This window comes from Mangifera indica, chromosome 1, assembly GCF_011075055.1.
Source record: "Mangifera indica cultivar Alphonso chromosome 1, CATAS_Mindica_2.1, whole genome shotgun sequence".
NCBI lineage: Eukaryota > Viridiplantae > Streptophyta > Magnoliopsida > Sapindales > Anacardiaceae > Mangifera > Mangifera indica.
Genome location: NC_058137.1, coordinates 27284240 through 27310668, shown reverse-complemented (window position 1 = coordinate 27310668; position 26429 = coordinate 27284240). Strand labels below are relative to the sequence as shown.

General features: G+C 35.2%; 7 protein-coding genes across 10 annotated transcripts; 5 read left to right on the top strand and 2 right to left on the bottom strand.

Moving 5' to 3' along the window:
- The first annotated feature begins 556 nt into the window (after window positions 1-556).
- Window positions 557-1747, top strand: LOC123193322 (protein NDR1-like). Its single transcript, XM_044606264.1, has 2 exons — window positions 557-1064; window positions 1611-1747. The coding sequence occupies exons 1-2, from the start codon at window positions 557-559 to the stop codon at window positions 1745-1747; spliced, it is 645 nt and encodes a 214-aa protein (XP_044462199.1).
- Window positions 1748-2225: 478 nt separating this feature from the next.
- LOC123208526 (protein NDR1-like) lies at window positions 2226-3315 on the top strand. The gene has a single exon (XM_044626060.1). It carries the CDS (start codon window positions 2570-2572, stop codon window positions 3227-3229), a length of 660 nt encoding a protein of 219 aa, XP_044481995.1. The 5' UTR covers window positions 2226-2569; the 3' UTR covers window positions 3230-3315.
- Window positions 3316-3828: 513 nt separating this feature from the next.
- On the top strand, window positions 3829-4206 carry LOC123193249 (protein NDR1-like). The gene has a single exon (XM_044606146.1). The coding sequence runs from the start codon at window positions 3829-3831 to the stop codon at window positions 4204-4206; it is 378 nt and encodes a 125-aa protein (XP_044462081.1).
- Window positions 4207-5182: 976 nt separating this feature from the next.
- Window positions 5183-6407, top strand: LOC123208533 (protein NDR1-like). The gene has a single exon (XM_044626069.1). It carries the CDS (start codon window positions 5346-5348, stop codon window positions 5979-5981), a length of 636 nt encoding a protein of 211 aa, XP_044482004.1. The 5' UTR covers window positions 5183-5345; the 3' UTR covers window positions 5982-6407.
- An 891-nt stretch (window positions 6408-7298) lies between these two features.
- On the top strand, window positions 7299-15662 carry LOC123195823 (pentatricopeptide repeat-containing protein At4g21880, mitochondrial). 3 transcript variants are annotated; one of them, XM_044609691.1, is made up of 17 exons: window positions 7574-7712; window positions 8331-8378; window positions 8581-8591; window positions 8828-9207; window positions 9351-9530; window positions 10619-10683; window positions 11848-11955; window positions 12189-12302; window positions 13094-13189; window positions 13327-13425; window positions 13511-13630; window positions 13826-13930; window positions 14326-14490; window positions 14562-14689; window positions 14777-14855; window positions 15131-15348; window positions 15444-15662. In XM_044609691.1, exons 2-17 carry the CDS (start codon window positions 8355-8357, stop codon window positions 15607-15609), a joined length of 2058 nt encoding a protein of 685 aa, XP_044465626.1. In that variant the 5' UTR covers window positions 7574-7712; window positions 8331-8354; the 3' UTR covers window positions 15610-15662. The 3 variants fall into 3 exon arrangements, with proteins under 3 accessions (XP_044465612.1, XP_044465626.1, XP_044465617.1); XM_044609677.1 differs by having other exon boundaries at window positions 7299-7712; window positions 8581-9207; XM_044609682.1 differs by lacking the exon at window positions 7574-7712 and adding an exon at window positions 8142-8205 and having other exon boundaries at window positions 8581-9207.
- Window positions 15663-15743: 81 nt separating this feature from the next.
- LOC123195842 lies at window positions 15744-16604 on the bottom strand. The gene has a single exon (XM_044609702.1). The coding sequence runs from the start codon at window positions 16504-16506 to the stop codon at window positions 15838-15840; it is 669 nt and encodes a 222-aa protein (XP_044465637.1). The 5' UTR covers window positions 16507-16604; the 3' UTR covers window positions 15744-15837.
- Window positions 16605-17204: 600 nt separating this feature from the next.
- On the bottom strand, window positions 17205-26206 carry LOC123195809. Of its 2 annotated transcripts, XM_044609656.1 has the most exons (20): window positions 25769-26206; window positions 25600-25688; window positions 24917-25026; window positions 24742-24796; window positions 24307-24395; window positions 23919-23985; window positions 23776-23835; window positions 23285-23455; window positions 23066-23159; window positions 22895-22974; window positions 22707-22782; window positions 22445-22488; window positions 21772-21839; window positions 21516-21601; window positions 21258-21415; window positions 19827-21165; window positions 19442-19725; window positions 18488-18694; window positions 18239-18395; window positions 17205-17832 (listed from the first exon to the last, which is right to left on the bottom strand). In XM_044609656.1, exons 1-20 carry the CDS (start codon window positions 25878-25880, stop codon window positions 17549-17551), a joined length of 3630 nt encoding a protein of 1209 aa, XP_044465591.1. In that variant the 5' UTR covers window positions 25881-26206; the 3' UTR covers window positions 17205-17548. The 2 variants fall into 2 exon arrangements, with proteins under 2 accessions (XP_044465591.1, XP_044465599.1); XM_044609664.1 differs by lacking the exon at window positions 25600-25688 and having other exon boundaries at window positions 25769-25901.
- Between the last annotated feature and the right edge of the window lie 223 nt (window positions 26207-26429).

Below are 26429 nucleotides of genomic sequence, written 5' to 3'. Positions count from 1 at the left end.
TAGTTTTGATTTTGATTCATATCGATTTCAATTTTGATAATTCTGATTCTGATTTTAAATAGGTTAGTTTCGATCTGATTCACAAGTCAAATCGATCAGTAGCCAATATTATTATAGGATAAAATATAATATTTTAAATTTTAATTTTAAAAAAATTATTAATTTTTTAAAATTTAAATTATTAATTTTTAAAATTTTAAAAAATAAATAATATTAATTTATTTAATTAAATTTAAATATTTATGAGTGTGTATTCAAACATTTAATAATTAGAAGGTAGGATGTAATAAAGTTTGAGTGAGAATAATTACTTTGGCCTGTACGTACAATACTTGATCTCTCTCACCAAGTCTGACAAAATTCGACCTTTTTAATAAATTACAGAAACGCAACCCTCAATAATTGATCTCTCTTTATCTCCATCCGCTAAAAAACATTCATCTATCTTAAGTTTTCAATTTCCCACCTTCATCTTCTTCTGCTCCCTTACAGTCATTGGCTATTCAGTCTTCTGCAACAAAGAAAATAACATTGTTTCTGTTTTTCTGTTTTCACCATGCGAACAAATAGAGCTGACTCCAGCGGCGCAAGCTGCAGCTGCTGTTCCCTAATCTCTTTTGGTCTAGCCATTTTTTACCTTTGGGCAAATTTTCATCTTTCAAACCCAAAGTGCTCCATACAAGACTTCTATCTTCCAGCTCTCAACAACTCTTTAAACTCCGCAGACAACTCCATTCTTTACTTCCAGTTAAAGCTTAAAAACTCCAACAAACTCAAAGGTATTTACTACGATCCTGTAAACGTCACCCTAGTCAACAAATCAAATACCACTACCTACATTGGAAACTATGTTGTTCCCAAATTTTATCAGGGCTTCAGGAAGACAGCTGAGAAGGATGGCAGTGTTGACGTTGATAAGGAAGTGGTTAAAAGCGCCGTTTTTGACAACGGGACGGCGATTTTCGGGGTTGATTTGGCGACAGCCGTGAGATTCAAGGGCTTTTTCTGGACGACTAAGAGGCATCGGATCAGGGTTGGGGCCGATGTGGAGGTCAACGATCAAGGTACAAAAGTCAACCGGAAGAACATTAAGCTTTCTCAAGCACCTTTGAGTTTGAGGATTTGTGGGGCGGTGGGAGTTTTGTTCAATTTTTTGGTTTTTATTTGGCTTCATTTCTAGTGAAATTTTGGGTTTTTTCTTTCTCTTAAAATTTTCTGAAATTGTTGCTGCATTGTGATTATTGTTGTTAATTGGAGAACAGATCGATATTGTTTTGTCATGGGTTTGAGGTTTTTCTACGCCATTTCACAAGAATCGGTTGAGCTAGCTTTAATCTTTACACATATCATGATGAGCCTTATTTTCCACGTTTCTGACTTTGGGAAGAAACCCAGAAAATCGTTGAGAAGGATCCAAATATTTAATTTCAAACTACATGTTTCAGGAGCCAATAAGATGGAGTTGGCTTTGCTAGCAGAACTTCAGAAACTTTTTGCACTTTCTAAGACCTGATTCAGTCTGTGCATTATCAGAAGTTCTGTGGATGCAAGAGGTGCTAAAACAAGCTACGTTATTCAAATAAAATATTCTTTTGTTTTTGTATGTTCAGCTTATGAGTCCTCTAACGGATCACATTATGTTCTGCTTACCCATGGTGAGCTGAAGCAACAGCAAATTAGAGGATATGAATGCGATCACTTAGGAAATTATTCTGTTTTGGGATTATCTGCCTCAAGTTCTTTTTGAAACAAAGTAGTGATTCTTCTCATTCTCAGTAAATTTCTGGGTTCTGGGTTTCATCATGAATCTCCCTGCGTACCCAGTCTGGGTTACTCATTCAAGTCTATGTGGGTAGCTAACTCAGCTAATTTATGCCACTGATTGGGCCAACAATTGGTTCCAATTCTTTTGCTTGTGGTGATGTGTCTAACGTGGGCTTAGATTTAAATAACTCGAATATAAAATAATTAGTGCACGTTCAAATTTGATTTATTTGACTAGTCATTTAGTGACACCGAACAAGAATAAGAATTATCAAAGATGAACAAAACCTTTGGTAAGACAATGTTTGATACAGTGATACTTGTAAAATGTTGATCCTGAACCAAACTTGGCAAGCCAAGCTAAAGTCTTCATTCGAATTTAACTTCCAAAGTTCTCACCGAATTTATCCACGACATAATTAATTCTCAAATTAATTCCAATGCATTGAATAACACATTAATAAAAAGAGTAACAGGAAAATCATGCTTATTAGGAAAGCAACCTGAACGGCCGTGCGGCCTACTTGACTGACTGACAAAATTTACAAGGCCACCATTTCTGTCACCCGCACAAACGTCCGATCTTTAATCTCATTGAATTATATAGTCAATACGGCGACCACAAGGTCAACCTCCCATTTCCGACTCATATAGCTTCAGCAGAATCCACAAGTTCCATTATAAATAGGAAATACAAAGATATCCCAATTACTGATAAATATTTAATTTTTGAATCACCCCCTTCTTCTTCTTCATCTTGTTTCACTTCTGCAACAGAGAATAAGCAGTCTTTCTTTCTGTTTCTATGTCTATTTCCGGTTTTGTTTTCGCTTTTTCCATGCTTGATGAGCCACAAGGTTTTTGCAGATGTTGCTGCAGTTTCGTCTTTACTTTAGTTCTCACCGCCTTCGTCATCTGGCAAAGTCTTCGCTCTGACAAACCTAAATGCTCCATACAAGACTTCTATCTTCCAGCTCTCAACAAATTTTTAAACACTCCAGACAATACCACTCTTTACTTCAAGTTAAAGCTCCAAAACCCCAACAAAGACAATGGTAATTTTTACGATCCCGTGAAAGTTGCAATATCCAACAAATCGAATACCACCACCTCCTGCATTGGAAGCTACTTGGTTCCCCAATTCTATCAAGGGCACAAGAAGACAGCTAGGAAAGACGGCAGCGTTAAGGCTGACAAGGAGGTGCCTGAACGGGCGGCTTTTGTCAACGGGACGGCGGTTTTCAGAGTGAATTTGGCGACGGCGGTGCGGTTCAAGATCATATTGTGGAAGACTAAGAGGTATAGGATCATGGTTGCGGCCGATGTGTTGGTCAACGATAATGGCTCAAAAGACCCTGTCGGAAGGAAGAAAAAGAAGGACGTTAAGCTATCTCAAGCTCCAATGAGCTTGAGGCTTTGTGGAATTGTGGGAATTTTGTTGAATTTTTTGTTTTTATTTGCCTAATTTCTAATAAATCTTAATGCCTTTACAAAGCATTTGGATTTTTGTGTTTTTCTTTCTTAATTTATTTTGACATTGCTGCTGTAAAAAAATTTTCTTTTCTATCAGAAATACAGAAAATAGAAAATTATGTTTTATGGAGATGCTACAGAGAAAGTACTCAGGTGCTGTTCTGATGTCAAAGTGACGACTTTGTTCGATTGGTCAGAAAATAAGTTCAAGTGCAATAATTGATCTCTCTTTATCTCATCTGCTAAACAACATTCATTTATCTTCGGTTTTCAATCCGCCACCTTCATCTTCTTCATCTCTTTCGCAGTCATTTATTCTTTGTTCTTCTGCAACAAAGAAAATAACATTGTTTCTGTTTTTCTGTTTTCACCAAGTCAGAAAATAGACGTCAGCCTGACACCTGCTGTGAAGGCCGGAGCTACGGTTCCCTAATCTCTTTAGGTCTAAGCACTTTTTTCCTTTGGACAAATCTTCATATTCCAAACCCGAAGTGCTCCATACAAGACTTCTATCTTCCAGCTCTCAACAACTCTTTGTACTCCACAGACAACTCCACTCTTTACTCCCAGTTAAAACTCAAAAACTCTAACATGCTCAAAGGTATTTACTACGATCCTGTAAACGTCACCCTCGTCAACAAATCAAATACCACTACCTACATTGGAAACTATGTCATTCCCAATTTTTATCAGGGGTTCAGGAAGACAGCTAAGAAAGATGACAGTGTTGACGTTGATAAGGAAGTGGCTAAACGCGCCGTTTTGGACAACGGGACGGCACTTTTCAGGGTGGATTTGGCGACAGCCGTGAGATTCAGGGGTATTTTTGGGACGACAAAGAGGCATCGGATCATGGCTGGGGCCGATGTGGAGGTCAACGATCGAGGTACAAGGGTCGACCAGAAGAACGTTAAGCTTTCTCAAGCAACTCGAGTTTGCGGTCTTGTGGTGCGGTGGGAGTTCTGTTGAATTTTTTGGCTTTTATTTTGCTTCATTTCTAGCGAAATTTTGAGTTATTTTTCTCTTGAAATTTTCTGAAATTATAGCAGTATTTTTCTTTTTTTAAATTTTTGTGTGAGAATTGTGATTATTGTTGTTAATTGGAGAACAGATTGATATTGTTTTGTAATGGGTTTGAGCTTTTTCTACGCCATCTGACAAGAATCGATTGAGGTAACTTCAATCTCTATCCATATCATGATGAGTCTCATTTTCCAGGTTTCTGAATTTGGAAAGAAACCCAGAAAATCGTTGAGAAGAATCCAAACTACATGTTTCAGGAGCCAATAAGATGGAATTGGCTTTGCTAGCAGAACTTCAGAAACTTTTTGCACTTTCTGAGACCTGATTCAGTCTGTGCATTATCCGAAGCCAAGAGATTTTTTCAAGCCAACTTATGCCCCATGCATTCATACACATGTTTTGGCTGATTGTTTCCAATCTGCCGAAACTTTTAACCACTGAACTGAAGTTCTGTCGATGCAAGAGGAGCAAAAACAAGCTACATTATTCAGTTAAAATATTCTTTTGTTTTGGTATGTTCATTTCATAAAAGAGTATAGATTATGTGGGTAGAGTTGAGTTTTTGCATGTAAGTATGCATCCTGGATTCTCAATACTAAGCTGCTAACTGCCATTGAAGGAATGTAGAAAATCAGCTTCTTGTGAGTCCTCTAATGGGTCACATAATGTTCTGCTTACCCATGGTGAGCCGAAGCATTGACTAACAAATTAATAAAAAGACTAACGTGAAAACATGGTTATTAGAAAAGCAACCTGAATGGCCGCGTGGCCTTGACTTGAGTGGCCCAGAAAATTCACGAGGCGACCATTTCTGTCTGTCACCCACGCAAACGTCCAGTCTTTAATCTCATTGTACTATATAGTCAACACGGCGACCATACAGTCAACCTCCCATCTCCAACTCAGCAGAAGCCAGAAGTTCCTTTATAACAAAGGAAACACAAAAATATCCCAATTACTGATAAATCTTTAATTTTTCGATCACCCCCTTCTTCTTCTTCATCTTGCTTCACTTTTGCAACAGAAAATAAGCAATCTTTCTTTCTGTTTCTATTTCAATTTCTGGTTTTGTTTTCGTTTTCGCCATGTCTGATGAGCCACAAGGTTTTTGCAGATGTTGCTGCAGTTTCATCTTTACTTTAGGCCTCACAGCCCTCTTCATGTGGCTAAGTCTTCGTTCTGAGAAGCCTAAATGCTCCATACAAGACTTCTATCTTCCAGCTCTCAACAAATCTTTAAACTCTCCAAACAATACCACTCTTTACTTCAAGTTAAAGCTCCAAAACCCCAACAAAGACAAGGGTATTTTTTACGATCCCGTTAACGTTACTATCTATAACAAATCGAATACCACCACCTCCTACATTGGAAGCCACGTGGTTCCCAATTTCTATCAAGGGCACAAGAAGACAGCAAGGAAAGACGGCAACGTTACGGCTGAAAAGGATGTGCTTGAACAGGCGGTTTTTGCCAACAGGACGGCGGTTTTCAGGTTGAATTTAGCGACGAAGGTGAGGTTCAAGATCATTTTTTGGAAGACTAAGAGGTATATGATCATGGTTGGGGCCGATGTGGTGGTCAACGATAATGGCTCAAAAGACCCCGTCGGACAGAAGAAAAGGAAGGACGTTAAGCTATCTCAAGCTCCAGTGAGCTCGAGGTTTTGTGGAATTGTGGGAATTTTGTTGAATTTTTTGGTTTTTATTTTGCTTAATTTCTAGTAAATCTTGATGCTTTTACAAATCATTTGGACTTTTGTGTTTTTCTTTCTTAATTTATTTTGATATCGCTGCTGTAAAAAATTTTCCTTTTCTATCAGAGATATAGAAAAGAGAAAATTATGTTTTATCAAGATGCTTCAGAGAAAGTATTCTGCAGTGCTGTTCTGATGTCAAGGAGACAACTTTGTTTAGTTATCAATTATTGGCTATTTCTTGGCCTCTCGAGTTGAGCTCAATTTCTGGGAAATGGGCACATAGTTTCCCTCCCTCTGTTTTTTCTCTTTGTGGAAAAGTAACCTGCAACTTCTCTTAAAGACTGATATCCTTGAAGTCTCACAGTATGTTCCTTTTTCTTTGGGTTTAAGTGTGAATGTAAGTTGGTCTTTGATAATGACTGATATTTATATATATGTTATTGATTATGCATTTTCGGAGAAAGTGTTTAAGAGCTTCATTGGATGTAATTTTAACAAATCTATTCCATTTGATTCCGGTCAATTATAAAGTTAAATTATTTTCAAACTTATTTTGAGATATAACTCTTGATTTTGAACCAATCTTAATTAGAAATGATAATTCGGCTCTTTAAATTAGGTTTTCGGCCCATCTTTCATTGAATAAAGAGAAGATTCATTGAAAGGAACAAAAAATAGAAATGATTAAAATCTTTACGATTAAAGATAAAGATAAATATATTTTTAACAAATCTATTTTTTAACTCATCATCTCTTTAATGCGTCATTCTCTTAAATATTCTTTAAATTCTTAAATAATTATTATTTTTTATAAAATTTAAATTATTTTATATATATATATATATATATATATCTTCACCCTAAATAAATATTACATTATTTTTATAGCAAAAATATAAATAGGAAGGGGAAATATTTTTTTCCGTGAGAAGGGGATGAAGGCTTCTCGTTTATCTTTGTATTGAGGGCAGAGAAAAATTTTCCATCTGTGGATAAGGATAAAGATTAAGATATTTATCTTCTATTTGACTCATTATCATCCCAAATCTCAAAGTTAATTATACTGGATTCAAATTTATTTTAAACTGAATTTTATTCAAATTTAACTTAGATCGAGTCTATTCCATTATTCAACCTTGAGGTGGGGTGGATAAATTTATTATGGTTTCAATTGGGTTGGGCCTTACTCACCCATTTTACAACGTAAAGCTTTTCTAATTTGTTTTAAAATACAAAACTTCAAGGGTTATTTGAAATTATGTGACACAAATTGCTCAGGCGAATACCTTTTTATGCTTTCTTTGTCTTAATAAAATCATGTTAAAATTATTTTTAAGTTGCCAAATTCGACACCGTTTCAAGTATAATAGGAATTCATAATTGGAGAAATGTGGAGCAGCAGGTAAAGCCCTCCAAAAACCCCTCTTTCCTTTTTCCGAAAACAACACTCGGCTGAATCAGAATCAGATGCCAAGGTCCAAAGTCACAAGTTTGAGCTCGCTCTTTCGTTCAGCCCTCAAATCCACCGCCAAATCCACACCTAAGTCCTCTTCTCTAACTCCAACACCCGCCGCCACCACCACCCTGGACCCCCCCTCAGTGTTTTTAGATTTAGTCCCATCTCTTGACTCTAAACCTGCATTGCCCTCCGCTTCTGTAGCTAATTTCTCATACGATTCTCCAAAACACAGGTCTACGGAACCCATTGGTGACTTTTTTATCGCTAAAGGGGAATTAGAAGAGGACTCAAATTCTGGTATTTTTTTTAATTATTTTACATTAATCAGTTTTTAAAGTGTTTTCTGCTAAACCAAACTAAAAAGATGTAATTTTTAGGTGATTAAAGCATGTTTGAGGTTTTTTTTTTTTCTCGGTATAAGTTTAATTGTTTGGTTGCTGAGACAACTGAAGAAATGGGATGACAGACATCTTATTTTAACTTTTTATGTTTTTGTTGTTTTGCTTTCTGAGTGGTTGGGAACTCAGCAAAGATTTCCGCAACTTATTATTATGATCTTTGTCTCTGAGTTTTCCAGTAAACCATACATCGAAGCAGTAATTGTCAGGCATTTTTGCAATGTTTATGTTATTTTAGTGTACCTTCATGAGGCCGTTCTTTCTTACTTTTACTTATGAGATTCTCTTTTTCGTTGCTCAGAATTTTGAGAGATGAAATGGAAGGCAAATAAAATTGTGGGTTTAATGGGTTATGTTGTTTTGCTTTTGGGTTGGTTGAGGATTCAACTAAGGTTTTTTTTTTTTCCCTGTTTGAGGAACTTATTTTTTAACTATTTTTGCTTGCCATTGGAGTGTACTTTGAAGTGATTGGATTGAACAATGATGGTATCTGATTTGATTTTAATGTTTAATGCAGAGGATCCACCGAAGCTGTATACAAATGAGATACATTCCTTATTGTGTGGTATGTTCATGTAATTTATGGTATAATGAATAAGTTGATGTATTTCCCTTTTCCATTTATTTGATTATTGAAAAATTTGTTGTTACAAAAATTAACTGAACTCAAACTAATTGTGTTAACTCTATTTTCTTAATTGAATGTGGAGCTTGTTAGTCGTTATTTAAATGTTCTGATTGGTTTAATTTATTCTCTTATCTTACAGTTGATGCTAAGGTTAGTTCGCAGAAGTCAGGAGGGACTAATAAAGCTAACGCCTTAGAAAGTGTATTAAACATACCATGGTTTTCTACCTTGTCTAACAGCAACATTTCACAACGTCGAAAAGAAGTCATGCGTGAGAGGAAACAAAAATGGATTTTCAGAAATACGCAGACTCATCGTTTTGATAAATTAGTGAAAATGTGTGCAGATAGACTGGGGACTGATGCCACTCTTGATGTATTTGGTAGATTGGGGCGAGAAACTGGTGTGAAAGAGTACAATTCACTAATAAGGATTTGCATTGAGGCGGCTAAGGATTGTGATGATGAAGATGTTGCACTAGAACAAATTAGCAAGGCTTTTCAACTTTTCAATTTTATGAAGGAGCAGGGTTTTCAGCTAGAAGAGGAAACTTATGGTCCACTTCTTATGTATTTAATTGACATGGGTATGATAAAAGAGTTTCATTTTTTCCGTGAAGCTATTGAAAGTGGAAATTCTTGTTCAGATCCAAGACTAGGTTACTATGAAATGTTGTTGTGGATCAGAGTTGAAGATGAAGAGAAGATTCAGGAACTCTGTAACCTCACTGCAACTGATTATGAGGGAGAAGATTTCAATTTGTTAGGCATGTGGTTCAATGTCATTTTGACTTTATACCTGTTTTTGTCAATAAGATTTTTTTATTTCATTATTATTTTGTTTTTTTTTTAAAATAAAATTGCACACTTTGCATTACTGGTCTTATAAGATTCAACCCTTGCATTGCAGAGAACTACTTGTTAGCACTTTGTGAAAGCAAACGGAGTAGAGAATTTTTGCAACTTTTGGAGACTGTGGACATAACAAAGATTTCCTCAGTGGACCATATTACAAGTATTTTTAAATTCTTGGGGAGGCTAGTGTTGGAGTCCTTTGCAGAGAAGTATCTTTTGGCATTAAAAATATCTGGTATGTACATGATTTTTTTTCATTTTCCGTGATCTGGAAACTTCTTATTAAGCATTTACTAATGGCTTATTTATACCAGATTGAAGGCTAAAGACCTCTAGACATGTTTGGGGAATTAATGTCTGAGTGCAGGAACAATTTTGTTGCTATTGTAAATGACAAATTTTTAGGAATAAAAACTAATTGCAGTTGCAAAATAGAAGTGGAATAAGAATCGAGGAGCCTTAATATAAGTGGCTATGTTATTATGAATCTTGGCATTAAATCCTGGGCCTTTTTTAACACTTGGTGTATTGATTCAATTTGGGGAAAGTTATTGGTGTTAATTTTCTGTGGGGCTATCGTACATTCCAAAATCTTTACTTTGCTAGGAACTCTTTGCTTCCTAAAATCAGACTTGAGGAGTGTAAAATAGGGATACAAGATTATCTACTAAAGTTTTACAGTAGGATCGGTAGAGAACAAGCCATACATTTCCAATATCCAAAATATCTTATTGTCCATCGCATTATTGGGCCAGGATGGTCTGCACAAATTAAACTGTAGGACAAAGAATAAACCAAGAAACATTTATCATCATCTCAAATGAAGGGGACCTATCTTTTTATAAGATATAGTCTTGTTAGATTCTAAGTTGTGTAGGCATTGGCATCAGGGCAATATTTAATTAATGAAAGTTTTTAAGTATCCTCCTCTGAATCCTTTTAATTTCTGCATCATCTATTCAAATGGAAATATTAGTGACTACCTTCATCTTTTAACCAAAGAAGGTATTTGTTTATTTGTTTGATTTTTTTAAACAAAAAAATATTCAAATTTAATATCATGATGTTCTAAACACAAATGGACGTATTCTTTTAACATTTATGCAATTATGTAAAATTTTAATGATATTCTGGATGATTGACTTTGGGTGGTCCATTCTAAATTATTTGTGCTGATGCACCTATGTTTCATCTTTCATTTGTACCCGGAACAATTAATTTAACTTTCCTTGTCTATGAAATCTTTAATAGAGAATGTGTAGGGTCTGATGGAAGATTAGGGCTTGTTATTAATAAAGCTATAGATGCTTGGCAAAATTGCAGATTATGGAGCAGAGAATGTCTCAAATTTCATCTTTAGCTACACCTATGGCATTCCAAATTTAGAGGTGAGGAACTTCTCGTTAATGCTCTTGGTAATTCTTGGAGAACGTGATCCTATAAGACACCCTTAAATTCACATGCAATTTGTTTTTTCATTTTCAAAAACTTCATCATACTTTTACTACATATAAAACTTGGGAAACTCATGATCTCATTGGTTTTCTGGAGGGATGTTAAGGTAAACACCTTTGGTGTTTTAAATGAAGTAGACCCTAAGTTATCATAAGAAATCATATAGCCATTTTTATTTATAGCTTAACTGGTTGGAGTTTTGTTTTCTGTATCTTATCTTGTTAATAAATTCAAGTTTCTTTCAATTGTGATGAATTCTTCTGAGGAATATATCTCGATATGATAGACAAGCCAAGGTGGAGTTTTTTCATTGAAATCTTTGTCACTCTTTCTTGTAGTTTGATGGAGGTTACTGTTTCTAGATGCTACATTTGGACCTTTTTTCCTAGTGATATTGCCTGGCTTTTTAAGGTGATGCTTTGGAGCAAGATAATGCTTTTAGACTTTACCTTATCAATTCATTTTGCACAACTCCTAAGGAGCAAACGATGGAAGACTCTAATTTTTTTTTTTTTCCACTTCAAAGAGCTTGTACTGGTTCACCATCTTCAGGCAATACTACTTTTGTTTGAAGCCTCTTTTATTTTATTATTCTTTTGTTTGGCTGTCAATCTTATTTATCTTAAGTTTGAAAAGGTCACTTTACCTGGGACTTTTTTGAGAAAGCCAGAGTTTTTATTTTTGAAGTCGAGAGATTATCATTTAAATTCATTTTCTCTTGTTTGGTATCTATTCAATTATTCAATTATTTAGGGTTTGTCTATCAATCATCCATGTAGATCAGTGCCTGCCCTCATCTCTCAGGCAGTTATCAATTGGGAAATTGTATTTTCACATACAATCTGGGTTCTTAGTAGTTGCATGACAAATTTTTATTGTAGGATATTCCTTCCATCTTGTCTGCAATCAACATCTTATTTTATGCTGCATGAATTATGAATTTTGTGGCATCTAAAGGCTTTAGTGATATATTAACCTTTTCTAGTTATGCAACCTTTTTATTGCTTTTATGCATAAACAACATTGCCTTATAAAGTGATCAACTTACATGTGCTTTTCATTTTTGTTTTCTTTACATATATTGTTTCTAATTGAAGGTTGAGGATATTATATCAAAGTTTAGAGACTTGCATGCCAAGCTGGAGATCAAACCTTCTTTTGCCTCATATGAGAAGCTCATTGCTTATACTTGTGATTTAAACAAGGTATGAATTCAGTTTCTTTGTAAAAGGAGAAATCTGACCAGTTGAAGGGAAGAAGACAAAAAAGATGAAAAAATTGAACATAGTCTTTTAGGATTATTATGTCATGTGAATTATTGAAGAGAGGGAAACATTTTTTTTATCTAATGTGTAACCATACAGTTTTTGAATTTTTATCGTTATTTATTTGGCAGAAAATTTCACTGAAACTAATATATGTTTGGTTCATTTCAAAGGTGCATGTGGCTATTGATATAGTTGATGAAATGTCTAAAGCTGGATTGACATCATCCACAGACACACTAAACTCCATTTTGATTGCTTGTGAGGAAAACTATGAGTTTAATTTGGTATGTAGGTTTGACTCTGATCATTTTCTTGTGTGTATTTTTGGGTGGTTGTTATAAAGACTTAGACTTCCAGTTGTTAGGACATACTAGTAACAAGAAACACGATTTTAATTGTTGAATTACTGAGAGTGATTTCAAGAGTTTGTAGCCATCATGTATAATGATGATGAACTAACAACAAATGACATGCGAAACAATATCTTTTGTCATATGTTGTGTGTGTGAGCTAACAACAATGGACGTACCAAACAATTGCTTTTGTGATATTTCTTTGTATATGTGTGTGTGTGTGTGTGTGTCTTTGTTCTTTGATATGTGAAATTTTAAATGTCCATTGTTAACATATGAACAACCATTTCCTATGTCGCCTCCTATAAAAAGTAAATAAAGAAATAAATGAAGAAAGTTGTAATGAAAGTGAATCCATGGTGTTTGAAAACAAGTAATCCTAAACTGTAGTTCACTGGAATGGCCGTGACGGTTGGTGTTTAGCTTGATTTTCTAATTATTGTCATATTACTGATCTCTATTGGTGCACCTCATTGTTCTGAGCTATGGTATAAGGAGATAAAACCAGAGGAGATGAGTTGAGTAAATGATCTACGGCTAGATTTAGCTAAATTATACTCTTTTGCCTCTAAAAATATGCTTTCTAAGGACTATACAGTTTTAGTAAAAAAATGAAAAAAAAAAGAGAGAAAATAGGAATGCCATACATATTCATGCAGGGCTAATCCTTGGTGTTGTTTGAATCTATTTTTGTTGCATTTAATTATCTATTCTTATCTAAGGTACAACGAGTCTACTCGATGATTTGCCACCATAACTTGAAGCCAAATAGTGAGACCTTCAGGAGCATGATAAGTTTATGTACGAAAATGAAAGATGTAAGTTGCTACTCATATCCAACTTGCATAGATGATTTTTAATATTTTGTTATGCTTATGCTATAAACTTAAGTATCATATGGTTAAAACTTGAACATTATACCAGTTTATGCTGAAATTTTACTGTTCAAATGCAGTTTGATGGTGCGTATGCTATGCTCAATGATGTAAAGAAAATGAATTTGATGCTAACTGCAAACATGTACAATTCTATCATGGCTGGGTATTTCCGGCAGGTAACTTATTCTCAAATTTTTGCTAGTGTTTATGATGTTTGTCTCATTTGGTATTTGACTTGCCATACTGCTAAATGCACGGTAGAAAGACATGGATGGTGCATTAAAGGTGCTTAAACATATGGAAAAGGAAGATGTGAAACCAAATTCTCAAACTTTCAGCTACCTGATACAAAATTGTAGCAATGAAAAAGATATTATCAAGGTAATTTAAGATTCCTGTTTTCAAGAAAAATTCATTTTATCCTTTTCCCTTTGAAGAATAGGTACTATTTTATTGTTATTGAGAGACAGTTTTATGTTGTTCTCCCGGGAATTTTTTTTTCTTTTTCTTTTTCATCTTATTGCCAAAGATGTATTTCACAATAAGTGATGTGATGATTTGTCTGTTTGCTTGTAGTATTATGAAGGAATGATGAACTCTGGAGTTCAAGTTACAAAGCAAGTCTTCATGGCACTTATAAATGCATATGCATCTTGTGGAGAGTTTGAGAAGGCAAAACAGGTATTGGCTTATGTCACAACTTGCTTCTGCTTGAATCTATTGAGTGAAAAAGTTGTTTCCAATGAGTCATTGGAAATATGCTTGTTTGCATGATTTGATTTTGGGCTGCAGCTCATTGGATAAAAATCTATGCTTATGATAGATTTTTCTCTGCTTGAACTGATTTGATGCTATTGCTTTTGGATAAAAATATATCATCTTCTACAATTTGTTATTTATTTTACTCTATAAAATTAATCAATAGACTCAGATAGTGTGAAATGCATCTTAAATTGTGCTTAAATGCACTGCATTGCTTGATGTACTTTAGCTACTGGTAATTTTTTTTCTTCTCTGAAGGTATATCTGGATTGAACTGTCAATTTATGATAATCTAATGTAACTATTTCCCTTAGGTGGTCTTAGACAAAGGTATTCCAGTTAAAAGCCTAAACGAAATCAAAGGATCACTTGTTGCAGCTCTTGCATCTAATGGACACATGTTTGACGCCCTCGTCATATATGAAGAAATCAAACAAGCTAGATGGAAATTGGAGCCTAAAGCTGCAATAGCTCTAATTGTAAGTTTTTTATAGAGATATTTTGTATTTTATATTTTGTCAATGCAATGACAATATTTTTCTTATCACAGGAGCACCTCCATTCTGAAGAAGAGTTGATTAGAATGATTCAGCTATTGGAGGATTTGGATGATCTAGACTATTGGATAGATGGTTGCTGTAGACTAATGTTGCACTCTGTTCGGTTTAAGCGCTTAAGGTTCATTGATAAAAAGCTCATTTTTTTTCAAGTGCAATCTATTTACCTAGCCAATTTGCGTATGTTGATCTTCCTTTTTCATCCTAGCTTTGTGATTCCTTTGCTTAAGCAACTCAAGGATAAAATCGACAATGATGAATCGGCTTTGGAATTCTTTTTGGCCGAGGTTTGTTCCTATTTTTTTTCTTGTAATATAATCTATGTGCTCTGAATGTAGCCATTGCTGGTCAATAGGAATTGAGGTTGGTTAAAAGACATTACAGTAATAGTACATGCAAACTTTTATTACCTATGCATTTTCATGTTTATCAATAAGTATGCAAATATAATGTGTCTACATAATATTGTAATATCCTGATTTTCTTTATGTATTCATTGTTATGATTATGAACTGACGTGATGAACCTTGTATCTTCTTCTTCCGAATATATGACCGTGTAGGTATTCTCCTTGATAGCAGAAACAGAGCCAGTCGATTTACAAATTGGCCTAGACTTGTTTCAGGTCATCAAGAACGACCTTGGGATTGCTCCATCACGTAAATGTCTCGATTTTCTTCTAAGTGCTTGTGTGAGTGCAAAAGATCTGCAAACTTCTCATTTGATTTGGAAAGAATATGAGAAAGCTGGTCTACCTTACAATGTATTTAGTTTGTTAAGGTGAGATATGCTTGTTTCTGTTTTCTTGTTTTTATGGGTATGACTTTCATCTTCCTCTGTAACTCCTGATCATATGTTTCTCCAATTGCTTGCAGGATGTATCAGGCCCTTTTGGCTTCAGGTGACAGAAAATCTGCAAGGAAAATACTTAGTAAAATTCCAAAAGATGATCCCCATGTTCGAATGGTTTTCAAAGCATGTAAATCAACTTTCAGTGCTCAGCAGAATGCACGAGGAAAGAAAAAGAAAGAGAAATCATGATTGATATGAACTTGGTTTTTGGCAAAACCTCTAACCATTCATTCTATAGGAAAGAAAAAAAAATGAAAAGAATGAATAAACTTGGCTATTTGTAAAGCCTCTAACCATTCATTGTATGTCCTCCACAAGATCAATTAATCAAATTCATATTGTTTTAAAATTGAAGCTCATGGAAATTGCAGGGAAGAGATTGAGTTGAAATTTTGATACACAGTTTGAGAATCATGTTCAAAAAGAATTGGCAACAAGTATGGCTTGTCTGCAGCGAGCCTTCGCTTGCTCAAGTCTTTCACCCAGGGTCTCCTCTTTTACAGCAGCTTTCACCATGGCCAAGTCCATCTCCATCAACCTCAAAACTCTGGACAACTCTGTCACCATTCTGTCTTCAACTTTCCCTTCATCTCTCAACACTTCTGCCTCTTCTCTCGCTCTCTCAGCCACTATCTCCCCTACTTTCGCTAAAAGCGTTGTGGAGCCGTAATCTCTCTCCATCAACTCCTGCAACTTCTCTAAGAAGTCCATTATCTGATACCCTATTGGCTTCTCCAAGTTGATCTCTTTGGTTCTCCTCCAGCCCACTTGGAAGTTTGGTGGTTCTTGCTTCACAAGACCTGATTTTGATTTTCTCTCTCGAAGTATCTCAGATTTTCTTCTCTTTTCAATGGGGAAAGACTCAGGGCTATTGGTGGCCACTGAGTTTGGAGATGGAGAAGGAAAATCTTGGGGTTGTTTATCATCATCTGGGGTGGGGGTTAAGTTGTTTGAAGTGGTGCTGCATTTGATAGACAAGTAGGTTTTGGGCAATGGGTTATGGAGGACAAGTTTTGATGGGATGAGATGGTTGAGGTGAGAAGAGTTTGGTTGAGAGAGGAAGTTGAGTGTGGAGGTGGAAGCCATAGCAGCTTCGAAGCTACAAGAATAATGAGAAGAGAGAAGAAGATAAGATATTTGTAGCTTGTAGAATTATAATTTTAGATGAAGAGAAACAAGATAATGGATAGATATCTTACGATTAAATATATTATTAGATATCAAGGAATTTCTTACAAAAGAAGTTAACCCAAAAAAAAAAAAACAAGGCAATAAATCTAATCATTTATCAGCAATGTAATATATATATAAAAGTATTTTTTAATACACAATTAAATAAATAATAAATGTCATTATGTATAATTGTATGATTATATTTCATAAGTGTATTGAAAAATAGATACACATAATTTTTTTTTTTTTGTTTTTAATTCAAAAGAAATGATACACTAGAGAAATATATATACAAAGTTTTATTGTTAAATTATAACTTCATGATAATATTGAACAATAAGATTAAATTATTTTGATTTTTAAATTAGAAATAAATAATATCTAATTACATGATAATATTAATATATAAATTAGTTTATAACATAAATAATATAATATATATAATTACATATTATTGTAATAAATACTTATAATATTTTATAAATAATGTTAATGGCAGTGGATTCAATATTTAGAGACGACAGTGGGTATTTTGGTCACTCATAATTTGAATAGAGTAAATTAATCTCTCATTCCCAGACTAGGCTATCAATGAATCCATCTCTTGATCCTTGCACGGTAAAGCACTAAAGCGCATATATTTAATTTAAGCATTTAATACACAAGCAAAAATTGTCATATTCAGGATACAAAATTTTGGGACCTATAAACATCTTTCAGCAACTTTTCCCTGTATAGTGTATACTATTTACAGCAAAGAATAGAGTAAACTATGTGATTGATTGGGATCATTTTTATCCCAATATTGTAAATCAAGGAATGTCCGGAAAAACTTTTCTTTCGCAGCACAAGATCAATCAAATCTCAGTCTGCAACCGTGTAAACAAATTCCACATACTTTCATTCAAGAAATGGCAGAACAAGGCTTTTCTTCTCTCTGGCAGGATAAAAGCAATCACATCTGAGTCCGCAATTGTGTTAACAAACTCTGCATACTTTCAAGTTTCTCACTGAGTTGATTAATATTGCTAAGATGATCAACAGACGACTCTGAACTCTCTAAGTCCGTAAGTAGAGCAGCACACTTGACCTGGGAATCCAAAACTGCCTTCTCAAGTGAAGTCACAGTTGATTCCAGGGCTGCATCAGTGCTTTCATTGATAAAAAATGCTGACGGAGTACTACCACTGTTAACCCTGCTGTGCTTTGGGGAGAAAATTTTTTCTAATCCCTCACTCCCTGCAAATAATAGATCCATAATGCACTATCCTCAACATGTGCAAACAGCTAGAGTAAAGAGTAAAATCCAAGCAGTTGAAAAATGATAGTTATGGATTCAATTTGAAACACCCCAGCTCAACCAGGGTTTAAAATTATATATTCTAGCAAATTTTATTCATGTCGAGTCACAGTTCTCTTACTTGCTACACATATTTATATGCTCCAATTAATTCAATTGAAGTGCTAAACAAATTTAGATCCAAAACCCCTAATCAAGCAACCACAACCTCAAATAAAATTTCACTCTGTTTTAGCAGAACCTTTTGAGTCCTTGTACTTTCAAACCCAGAAAAACATATATTTTCATTACGAACATGAAGGTTGACAAATAATTGATGAAAAATTCTTTTGGAATTAAACATACCAAGATTGCTAAGTTGATTTATGGCAGCCTGGCCAATTGACTTTTCCAGCTTGAGTAGCCGCAGGACTCCAGCAGTGATCCGACCCATTGAATCAACTTCAGACTTGCACAAAAAAGCAAGGTGTTGAAGCTCATTCTTGGTCACAATGGCTTCAATCTACAGCATCAAAATCAACATCACACAGAATGTTCCTACTAAGATAGTTGCAGTGATGAATATCAGAAAAAGTTTGGATCACAGTACAGTACCGGTTCCTTAACAGAAAATTTCAAGTTTTCCACCATCCAGTTGACCATCTCATTCTCAGCATTGTCCTCCGATATCACCAAACAGACTTCAACATTTATACCTCCGAATGTCTTGGCACTTTCTTTGATCCCGTTTGCAGGTAAGGCAGCTTGGGGTAAACCCTTGTGGACCTGAGGCTTCAAAGTCTGCAAGCCTTCCACACTAACCTACAAGTATTATCATGTAAAAGAATCCATTAGAAGCAACAAAGAAACACATGAAGGTAAATATCAAGTTTAAATAAATTAAGCAAGTAGGAAATGGAAGCACCTAACATTACTAAACCAAATCAAGTTTCTAAAGTTTCGTAAAACAAGAAAGATTGCCAAGCCCATGGCCAACCCAAATCTGACCAAAATTTCTGATTACAGATACATGACTGAAAATCATGTCCAGACACTTCATATACAAAATTTTAAAAAAAATTTCAGCACACCATCCAAAATTTATCCAGTTTGCTCCTTTTTATTCAACCCCCAACCACCACATCTTTCCAACCTAGGACTAGAACATGTTCAAAAATTCCGTGCACCTCATGTTCAAAACTAAAGAAAAGAAAGGACAGGAGAGAACTTTGAACCACATACAGTGCACCTCATGTTCAAAAATTAAGTTGCACCTCAAATATTAAATCTTTCCAATGCATTAGTCCCAAAGACTACCCACAATAACCTCACAAACAGGTTATCAACCTAGTATGTACCACAAATTGCAATATCAACTAGGTTCTAAGATGGTCAACAAAATGCACAGAGATAGAATAATGCTTTTCAATTATATAGACTAATCTTTACCTGAAATAAATTTAACGTTCTCACATATATATGTTTATCAATTATGTTTTTACCACCTTCAAAAAATAAAGCTGTAACTGAAGCCTACAGGACCAAAAAAGAAGAAAAGAAAATTCTTACCGTAACCAATTCCACAGGATATTTATGGGCTATCTGTGAATCTCCTTTGCCATTCAGAATTTTCTTTGGACTACTTTTTGCTTTCACACTCAAACTCTGGAAAGTTGTGTGCCAACACCTCTCTTCTCTGTTCATATCTTCCTGACTGTAAAACCACCAATGTTCAGCCATCTCCTTAGCACCTTCAAGGGCAAATAACCAGTCTCTAAATTCCACAGATACATCCACATCATCTGGCAACCCCAATTGTAGAAGACCATCTATCCCATCTCCAGAACTTCCACCTGAAAAAAAGAAATAAAATTTAAGACTGCTGCAGTTAAAAATTGCAGCATTTACATAAGCAGCAACCAAATTAAATGTATCAAAATATTTGGTTTCATACGCTCTCCTAGATTTCCCACAGTGAGAGATGATGGTTTGAAAAGTTTTGACAATGGCCCAGCTGACAAATGCTTTAATCCTTTAGACAGCCCCCCTCCAGGACCACCATCAGGCCCAAGTATTCCGAATCGATGGAGGAGGGCTTCAGCATAACTCATACCTCCGCCAAGGCGAACACCTGAAATACAAGCTGATACGCTTAAACTATGACATTCTCTATCCGTCTCACTAAGAGGAATGACATGCACCATGCTCAAATCCAGAAAAGGAACTGCAAACGCATTGCCATTCAATTGATGCGTTCTTTTGTTATCTACCCAGAATACAGCTCTTAGCTGTGGGTGTCCATTTCCATTGACCAGAGGACTGCCATCAAAATAAGGTAATACTATACCATTTTCATGGGCCAATTTTCCATCAGTGTCTACACAATCCACCTCAACAATCTCCCAACGTAAAGCAGATGAAACAGCAATTGCACCACCAAAAGTTCTGTGAGTGACTTTGGTGAACATATCTTCCACAATAAACTGAACCAAAGGCATTCCCTGCATATTCATAGAAGGAGACTCTAGAAATCTTAGTTGAAGGTTTTTCATGGCTAAACTTACTGCAGTATCACTTGGAGCATTCTCCATCAACTTTACCCCCAAAGATTCATTAGCATTTCTCATTGACCTTTTACTTTTTCCAACTTGGGCAATTTTTTCACTCACTCTACCAAAATATGCATAGAGATCCAGGACAAAGAACAACTGCTCTACTGACGTGTTTGATAAATATTGCTGACAAGCAACACCTATTCTGACAATACCACCTGGAGGAGGAATGATAGTTAATGGCTTACCATCAGCAGATGCCATAGCTACCTCAATAGAAGCATCTTTCAGCTCAACACATTTCCACAACCCTGAATTCTCATCAGAAGAATAATGAGATCCAATTATGTTATTACATGTTTCCAGAGACAAACTAAGATTTGATGCTCCAACAGTTGATTTCTTCTGGCTAGCATCAATTGGCTGACCTTCCCACAGACAGAAACAAGCAGGATCCTTCTCCAGATTCAGTAGCCTGAGTTTTAATTTAGGTGACTCTGAAAAGAACAACTTTTCAATATGAAGCCTAGCTCCAGAAAAGGAGCTCTGTGCAGTAAGGTTTCCTTTGCTAGCAGGATTATCCAATTTATTCATGTCCAAAGGAACAGTAACATCTAATTCCTTAAGAAGGAATAGAAAGGAATTAACTGAAGAATCCAGTAAAACAGCACCAGGATTGACGACAATTCCATCAGCTAAAAAGGAAGATATCCTCAAACAGGATTCCTCCTGAAGATGAATCTGGGCAAATAATGGAAAATAAGAGTCAGAAATAACATTGTTGCTACAAAAGGAAAGATGTCAATCCTTTTAATGAATTTATTCTAGCATACCATAAGTGGCTGGCAGCTGATCACTGTCTGAGAAGCATAACAAGGTGGAAATGGGGAGGGTTTGACCTGAAGCGAATGAAGGCTAATCAAGGGAACACCATTAGTTAACTGCCACTCCTGCTCACCAAGAGGATATATTGCAGGGGAAAAATTCTTAGCTGTTCAAACAATCAAATGAAAAGATTCAATTTTAGAATACACATACTGCAAGCATAATCCATAACTTTTGTCCATTATATACAAGATTTTAATTGTTACCAAAGTCAGGAATGTCCAGAAAAGCTTCAGTGACAGCCTCCATAGATGGTTGGACCAAAGTGCATGGAGGACGTGAAAAGGTATCCCTGCATAACAGCCATCCATATGAGTTTACCTTAAAACTCTAAAATACAAAATAATGAAATGAAAAGAAAAATGTGGCAGAACATATTCAGAATAAGAGCAAACTACAAGAAAATATCTATAAATTTATCCATAATCACCACTGCAGACAAGTAAGACACAATAAGTTTACCTTAAAAAAAATCCACCAATTGAAACCTTAGTCAAGTTACTGGCAGTTTCTCCATTAGAAACACTTGCCTGAAAGGAAATATATCCTAGCATAAGATTTTGGACAGCCAAGAGAAAACACAGCACTACACCAATAATGCTGGCAACCCAAATAAGTAGAGAGCATAATATGCTTGAGATTTTCAAGAGAACCTGAGACCTAAGAAGGCAAATAAATCCATACTTCAGCAAATTGCCCTTATTTCTCAAACTATTCTTCACAATGCCAGAGGTTTGTCCATGTAACAGAACTTTGTTTATTTAGAATCAAACTAACTAAAAAGAACTAAGCCATATTAAAGAAATTTTCATACATGTCAAACAAAAGATATATCTATCTGTTCGAAAGGTAAATCCTAATGCTTAAAAAATGATCTACTGCTGAGTTAGCATTACATATGCTTAAGTTTCATAATATATTATAAGCCTTCCTCAAACTCATATGGCAGACTAGTTAAATTCATAAAAATTAACCAACAAAACCACACGAAACATTAGAAGGCAGACTCAATGTCAATTACCACTGATCATACATATATTCATTGAAATGTGATAAAATCTTAGCAAAAAAATTTGGATCAGGAATCTAATACACTGTCATCAACAGGTTGACCAGTTGTGTTATGGAATAATACCCGAGAAAAGAGGAGCGACTGCATCAGAAGTTCAAGCTGGAATTCTGCAGGAAAATCAGAACTATTACAATCAGAATCATTATTCAGTGCTTTCAATCCCAACAATGTGGTCTAAGGAAAATAAAACCATATACCACTATAAACAGATACAGAATAATAGCTTTCACAGTTAAACTATAGGTCAATCATCAGCACTAATAACAAGTAATGGATAAAATAATTTACCAACAAAATATGCAAATATGGAGAAAGGAAAACAAACCAGCATCTTTGATGCAGAGAAATATGTGGTCCACCAAAACTGAGACTAGAGATTGTCCAGCTGCTTCAGTAGATCGCTGTCAGAAGTCAATATGAGGTATAGAAAAAGTTAGAGAGAACTTATAAAGAATTTCTACAACATGTTTGTTCTGGTTTATCAAAAGAGTGACAATGAATGCAACTTAACACCTGCTGACCCTTTAGATCCACATCTTCTCTATTTAGACATACATAACACCCTGTCAAGAAGCGGAGAAGAGCACGTAATCCTGACCAGAAAATGAATTTGCTATGTTTAACACATACAACTCCAAAAGTGAAAAAAAAGAGAAGAAAAATGGAAACAAGCCACCTCATTACCTGGTTCACTTAATGCAGGACAAACAGCTTCTGTTACATGTAATTGAACCTCAAGCCCTAATGGACTATTCAATTCTGTTCTCTGCACTGTAATCTGTCACAAAATTACAACGTTAGTATCACATAGCCTATAACAAGCCAGACAATGCTCCTATATACCAATCAGTTTAGAATATAACAAAGTGCCTTATGAGATAACATAATGTATGATTTCATTACATAAGCCTGGCCAGAAATTCCTTCAAGAAAGCGCTCCCCGCCAAAGAAAGCTCGCTTAGCACCATCTTCATCTCTCTGATTTGCTCCCCCTTGAGAGCCAGCTATGTTAGCATCAACAAACATATCAGGATGAGGCAGAAGATCGACAGACAAAGATTCCCATTCGAGTTTCTGTCACACAAACCAACCAGAAAAATACCCAACATCATCAGTCAAAGATGTAAAACATGTTCAACATGGTATATTTGATATTTCGGAATAGTGGAAAAACACGCGCATGTAAAGGAGAAGCAAACACAGAAAAACACAGATAACACTTATGCTGATAATTATAATAACAATAATTACAAAAAGGATACAGCAGGGTAGACCAAACCAAGAGATCAGAAAACCCTCTCTTCCTCCCATCACTCACCAAATTAAAAAAAAAAAAAAGAACTTTTGAACGGGCATACATTGACATAATCGATGTCACTGTGTTTTTGTATTACCTTGAACACATATATGAACTTATTAGAGGAGAAATCCCGAGCCTCCTTCAGATTTACAACCTGTAAGAGGAGGTTGTTCAAATTAGCAGATATATATAAGAAAGAAATCAGTTTGTCTATTATAATCACATCCACTAAATTACCTGCCAGTTTTCGTTTGTTGTATACAACACAATATTGCGCATAGTGATAGATGCCATAGGAGATGCCCTTACAAAAGAGGGAAACACTATCATCTTACATGTCCACATAGTTAATCCCTAATAAGATTATATTTGATGTTATGATGATGCTATAAATGGAAGAAACATCTGTTCAACTACTACTTTTTCTTTTTAAAGATAGTAGAAAAAAGAAAAACCAAGTTCACGTATTTTTTCAAGAATATATAAATAGCAGCAGCAGCAGTAACCAACAGTGAAGTATCACTGCAGAAACAGGGAATATCTATCAATAGTGTTTATATTAGCTTCTATTTAACTTGTACAAAATATTGAACTTATCATGCAAAATACTTCAAAAAGAACTTACCAAGCTGCCCCTTCATCACGTCCAGCACCACCCCGAGTTTCAAGCAGAAGATTGACAGTACCAACCAGTAAAGTCATTCCATCTGCAATCTGATATCTTTATCAGGTCAGTATGTAACTACATTCAATGTGTTCAACCATGTGGAAGTGATTAAACAAGCCACATAAGGAGAGTTATGTAAAACTGCAGTCCACTTAGCTTGCATAATTATCTTAACTAATCGTTATTAATATAGATCATGGTCTCATGTTTCTGATGAAGTTTGAAAAAGTACTACCAGAAAGTTTCAATTAAAGCGTAAGATGCAGCACAACACAGACAATAAAAAGAGAGACATAAAAGTGTTGGGCACAACTCAACTATGCATTTTTTAAACAGAAACTCAATGACAGCTTAAAATAAGGCACTATGAATAAACAAAAGTAGGCATCTAACCTTATCAGCAAATCCATAACCACTACCCTTGCTCGAGCTAGCAGATGGCAGTGTACTGCAAATGTAACAAGCAGAAACCAGTAACTTAAGTGACTATATAAGAACCATTATATTCCATTCGCAAAATTAATATCATATTTAAAGGATAACCTCGAGCAATATAAAGTTATATTACCTGCTGGAACTCTTACCCGCATCCGCGTCTGGGTTCTCCTCCAAAACCAAATCAAGTTTATCAACTTGCACAACAATTGGCTCTATTTGGACATTACTTACAGACGGAAGCTATATAAACAGAAATAAATAAGGTAAGTTAGATATGAATCACTACAAAAAAGCAATAAACCAAGGTAAAACCAGTTTCATAGTTGAAAAGAAAAATTTTCAAAACAGATATATACAAGTACAAGGACAATCATACAGTACTAATGTTTTAGTTTCCAAGATCATTTCAAAAAATTACCAAACCAAACCAACTAACTAACATAATCTCCTACAAGTTACATAATTTGAGCATAGAACTTAACACCAAGCAAGCAAAAACTTCAATCTTCAATCACAAGTTTATTTGATTATACCACTAACCATACTGACAGTAAAAAGAATCGAGATACAACAAGAAAATATCATTTCTGTTCCCACACAGCATATATAATTAGCTCTATTTAGTCACACACAATTCATTTCAGACTTGTAGAAGAAATTTAAAAAAAAAAAAAAACAACAACAACAACAATTGAAACTCCTTGTGAAGGAAATTACTTGCCATTTCCTTTATTTAGCTTTCTCAGAAATTAATCAAACACTAATAGTTATAATTCAACACCAAGAAATAAAAAAACAATCAGAATTACTAACAATTATCTGTAATTTTCCAACTTTGGCAACGGCCACATTCAACGCCGGCGGCAATCCCATACTCGCATGCAAAGCGTCTCCATTGATATCTATCCAATTAAATTCAAACATTTGAGCTCACATAACACAATTGAAACCATCAATTAACGCTAATTAATGAAAACCATACCTAAATTCGATAACTGTACAGTACGGCCTTGCAACTTGAATTGATCCCTGGAGAAGGATTTGAGCCAGTACTTGAGCGTGTACTCCAAGGCGCGTGCAAGTATCGACTCCATCGCAAAGCTTCTCACCTTCTAGAAACCTCCCGAACAAACCTTCTCGTCCTAACTCGCCACGGATCTACGAGCACATTAAACTTGCCAGACCTAATTTCGGTTTAGGATCAGAAATGTAAGGAATGAATTGAGTTATAACTTTGTGTGTTGGAGTGTGGTGGATGGTGGGGAGGCTTTTTGTGCAAGAGTTGATTTCAGTTTAGGTGGGAATCTAAGAACAGAGAAAGGAAGGGGGCGGGAAGACACGTGTGCGACATTCCTTGCTCGTGTGGGGAGGTTCTGGTGTAGTAGTGTCAGTGTAGGTGGCACGTGCGAGGGAATGGGTAAAGGAAAGGCAACACACTCACCTTGGATCTCTTAGAAGAGAGGAATGTGTAAGAAGATTATTTGTCGGTGTGTTTGTCATTTTCCTCTATTTACTTTTTATAGAGGAATTTTTTATTAATTAATTAATTAATTATTTCTGATTTATTCAGAAAATAATAATTTGGTTATCAAGTTTGGAAGGCAAGCATGCTTGCCTTGGATTAGTTAATTGAGAAAGAGAAG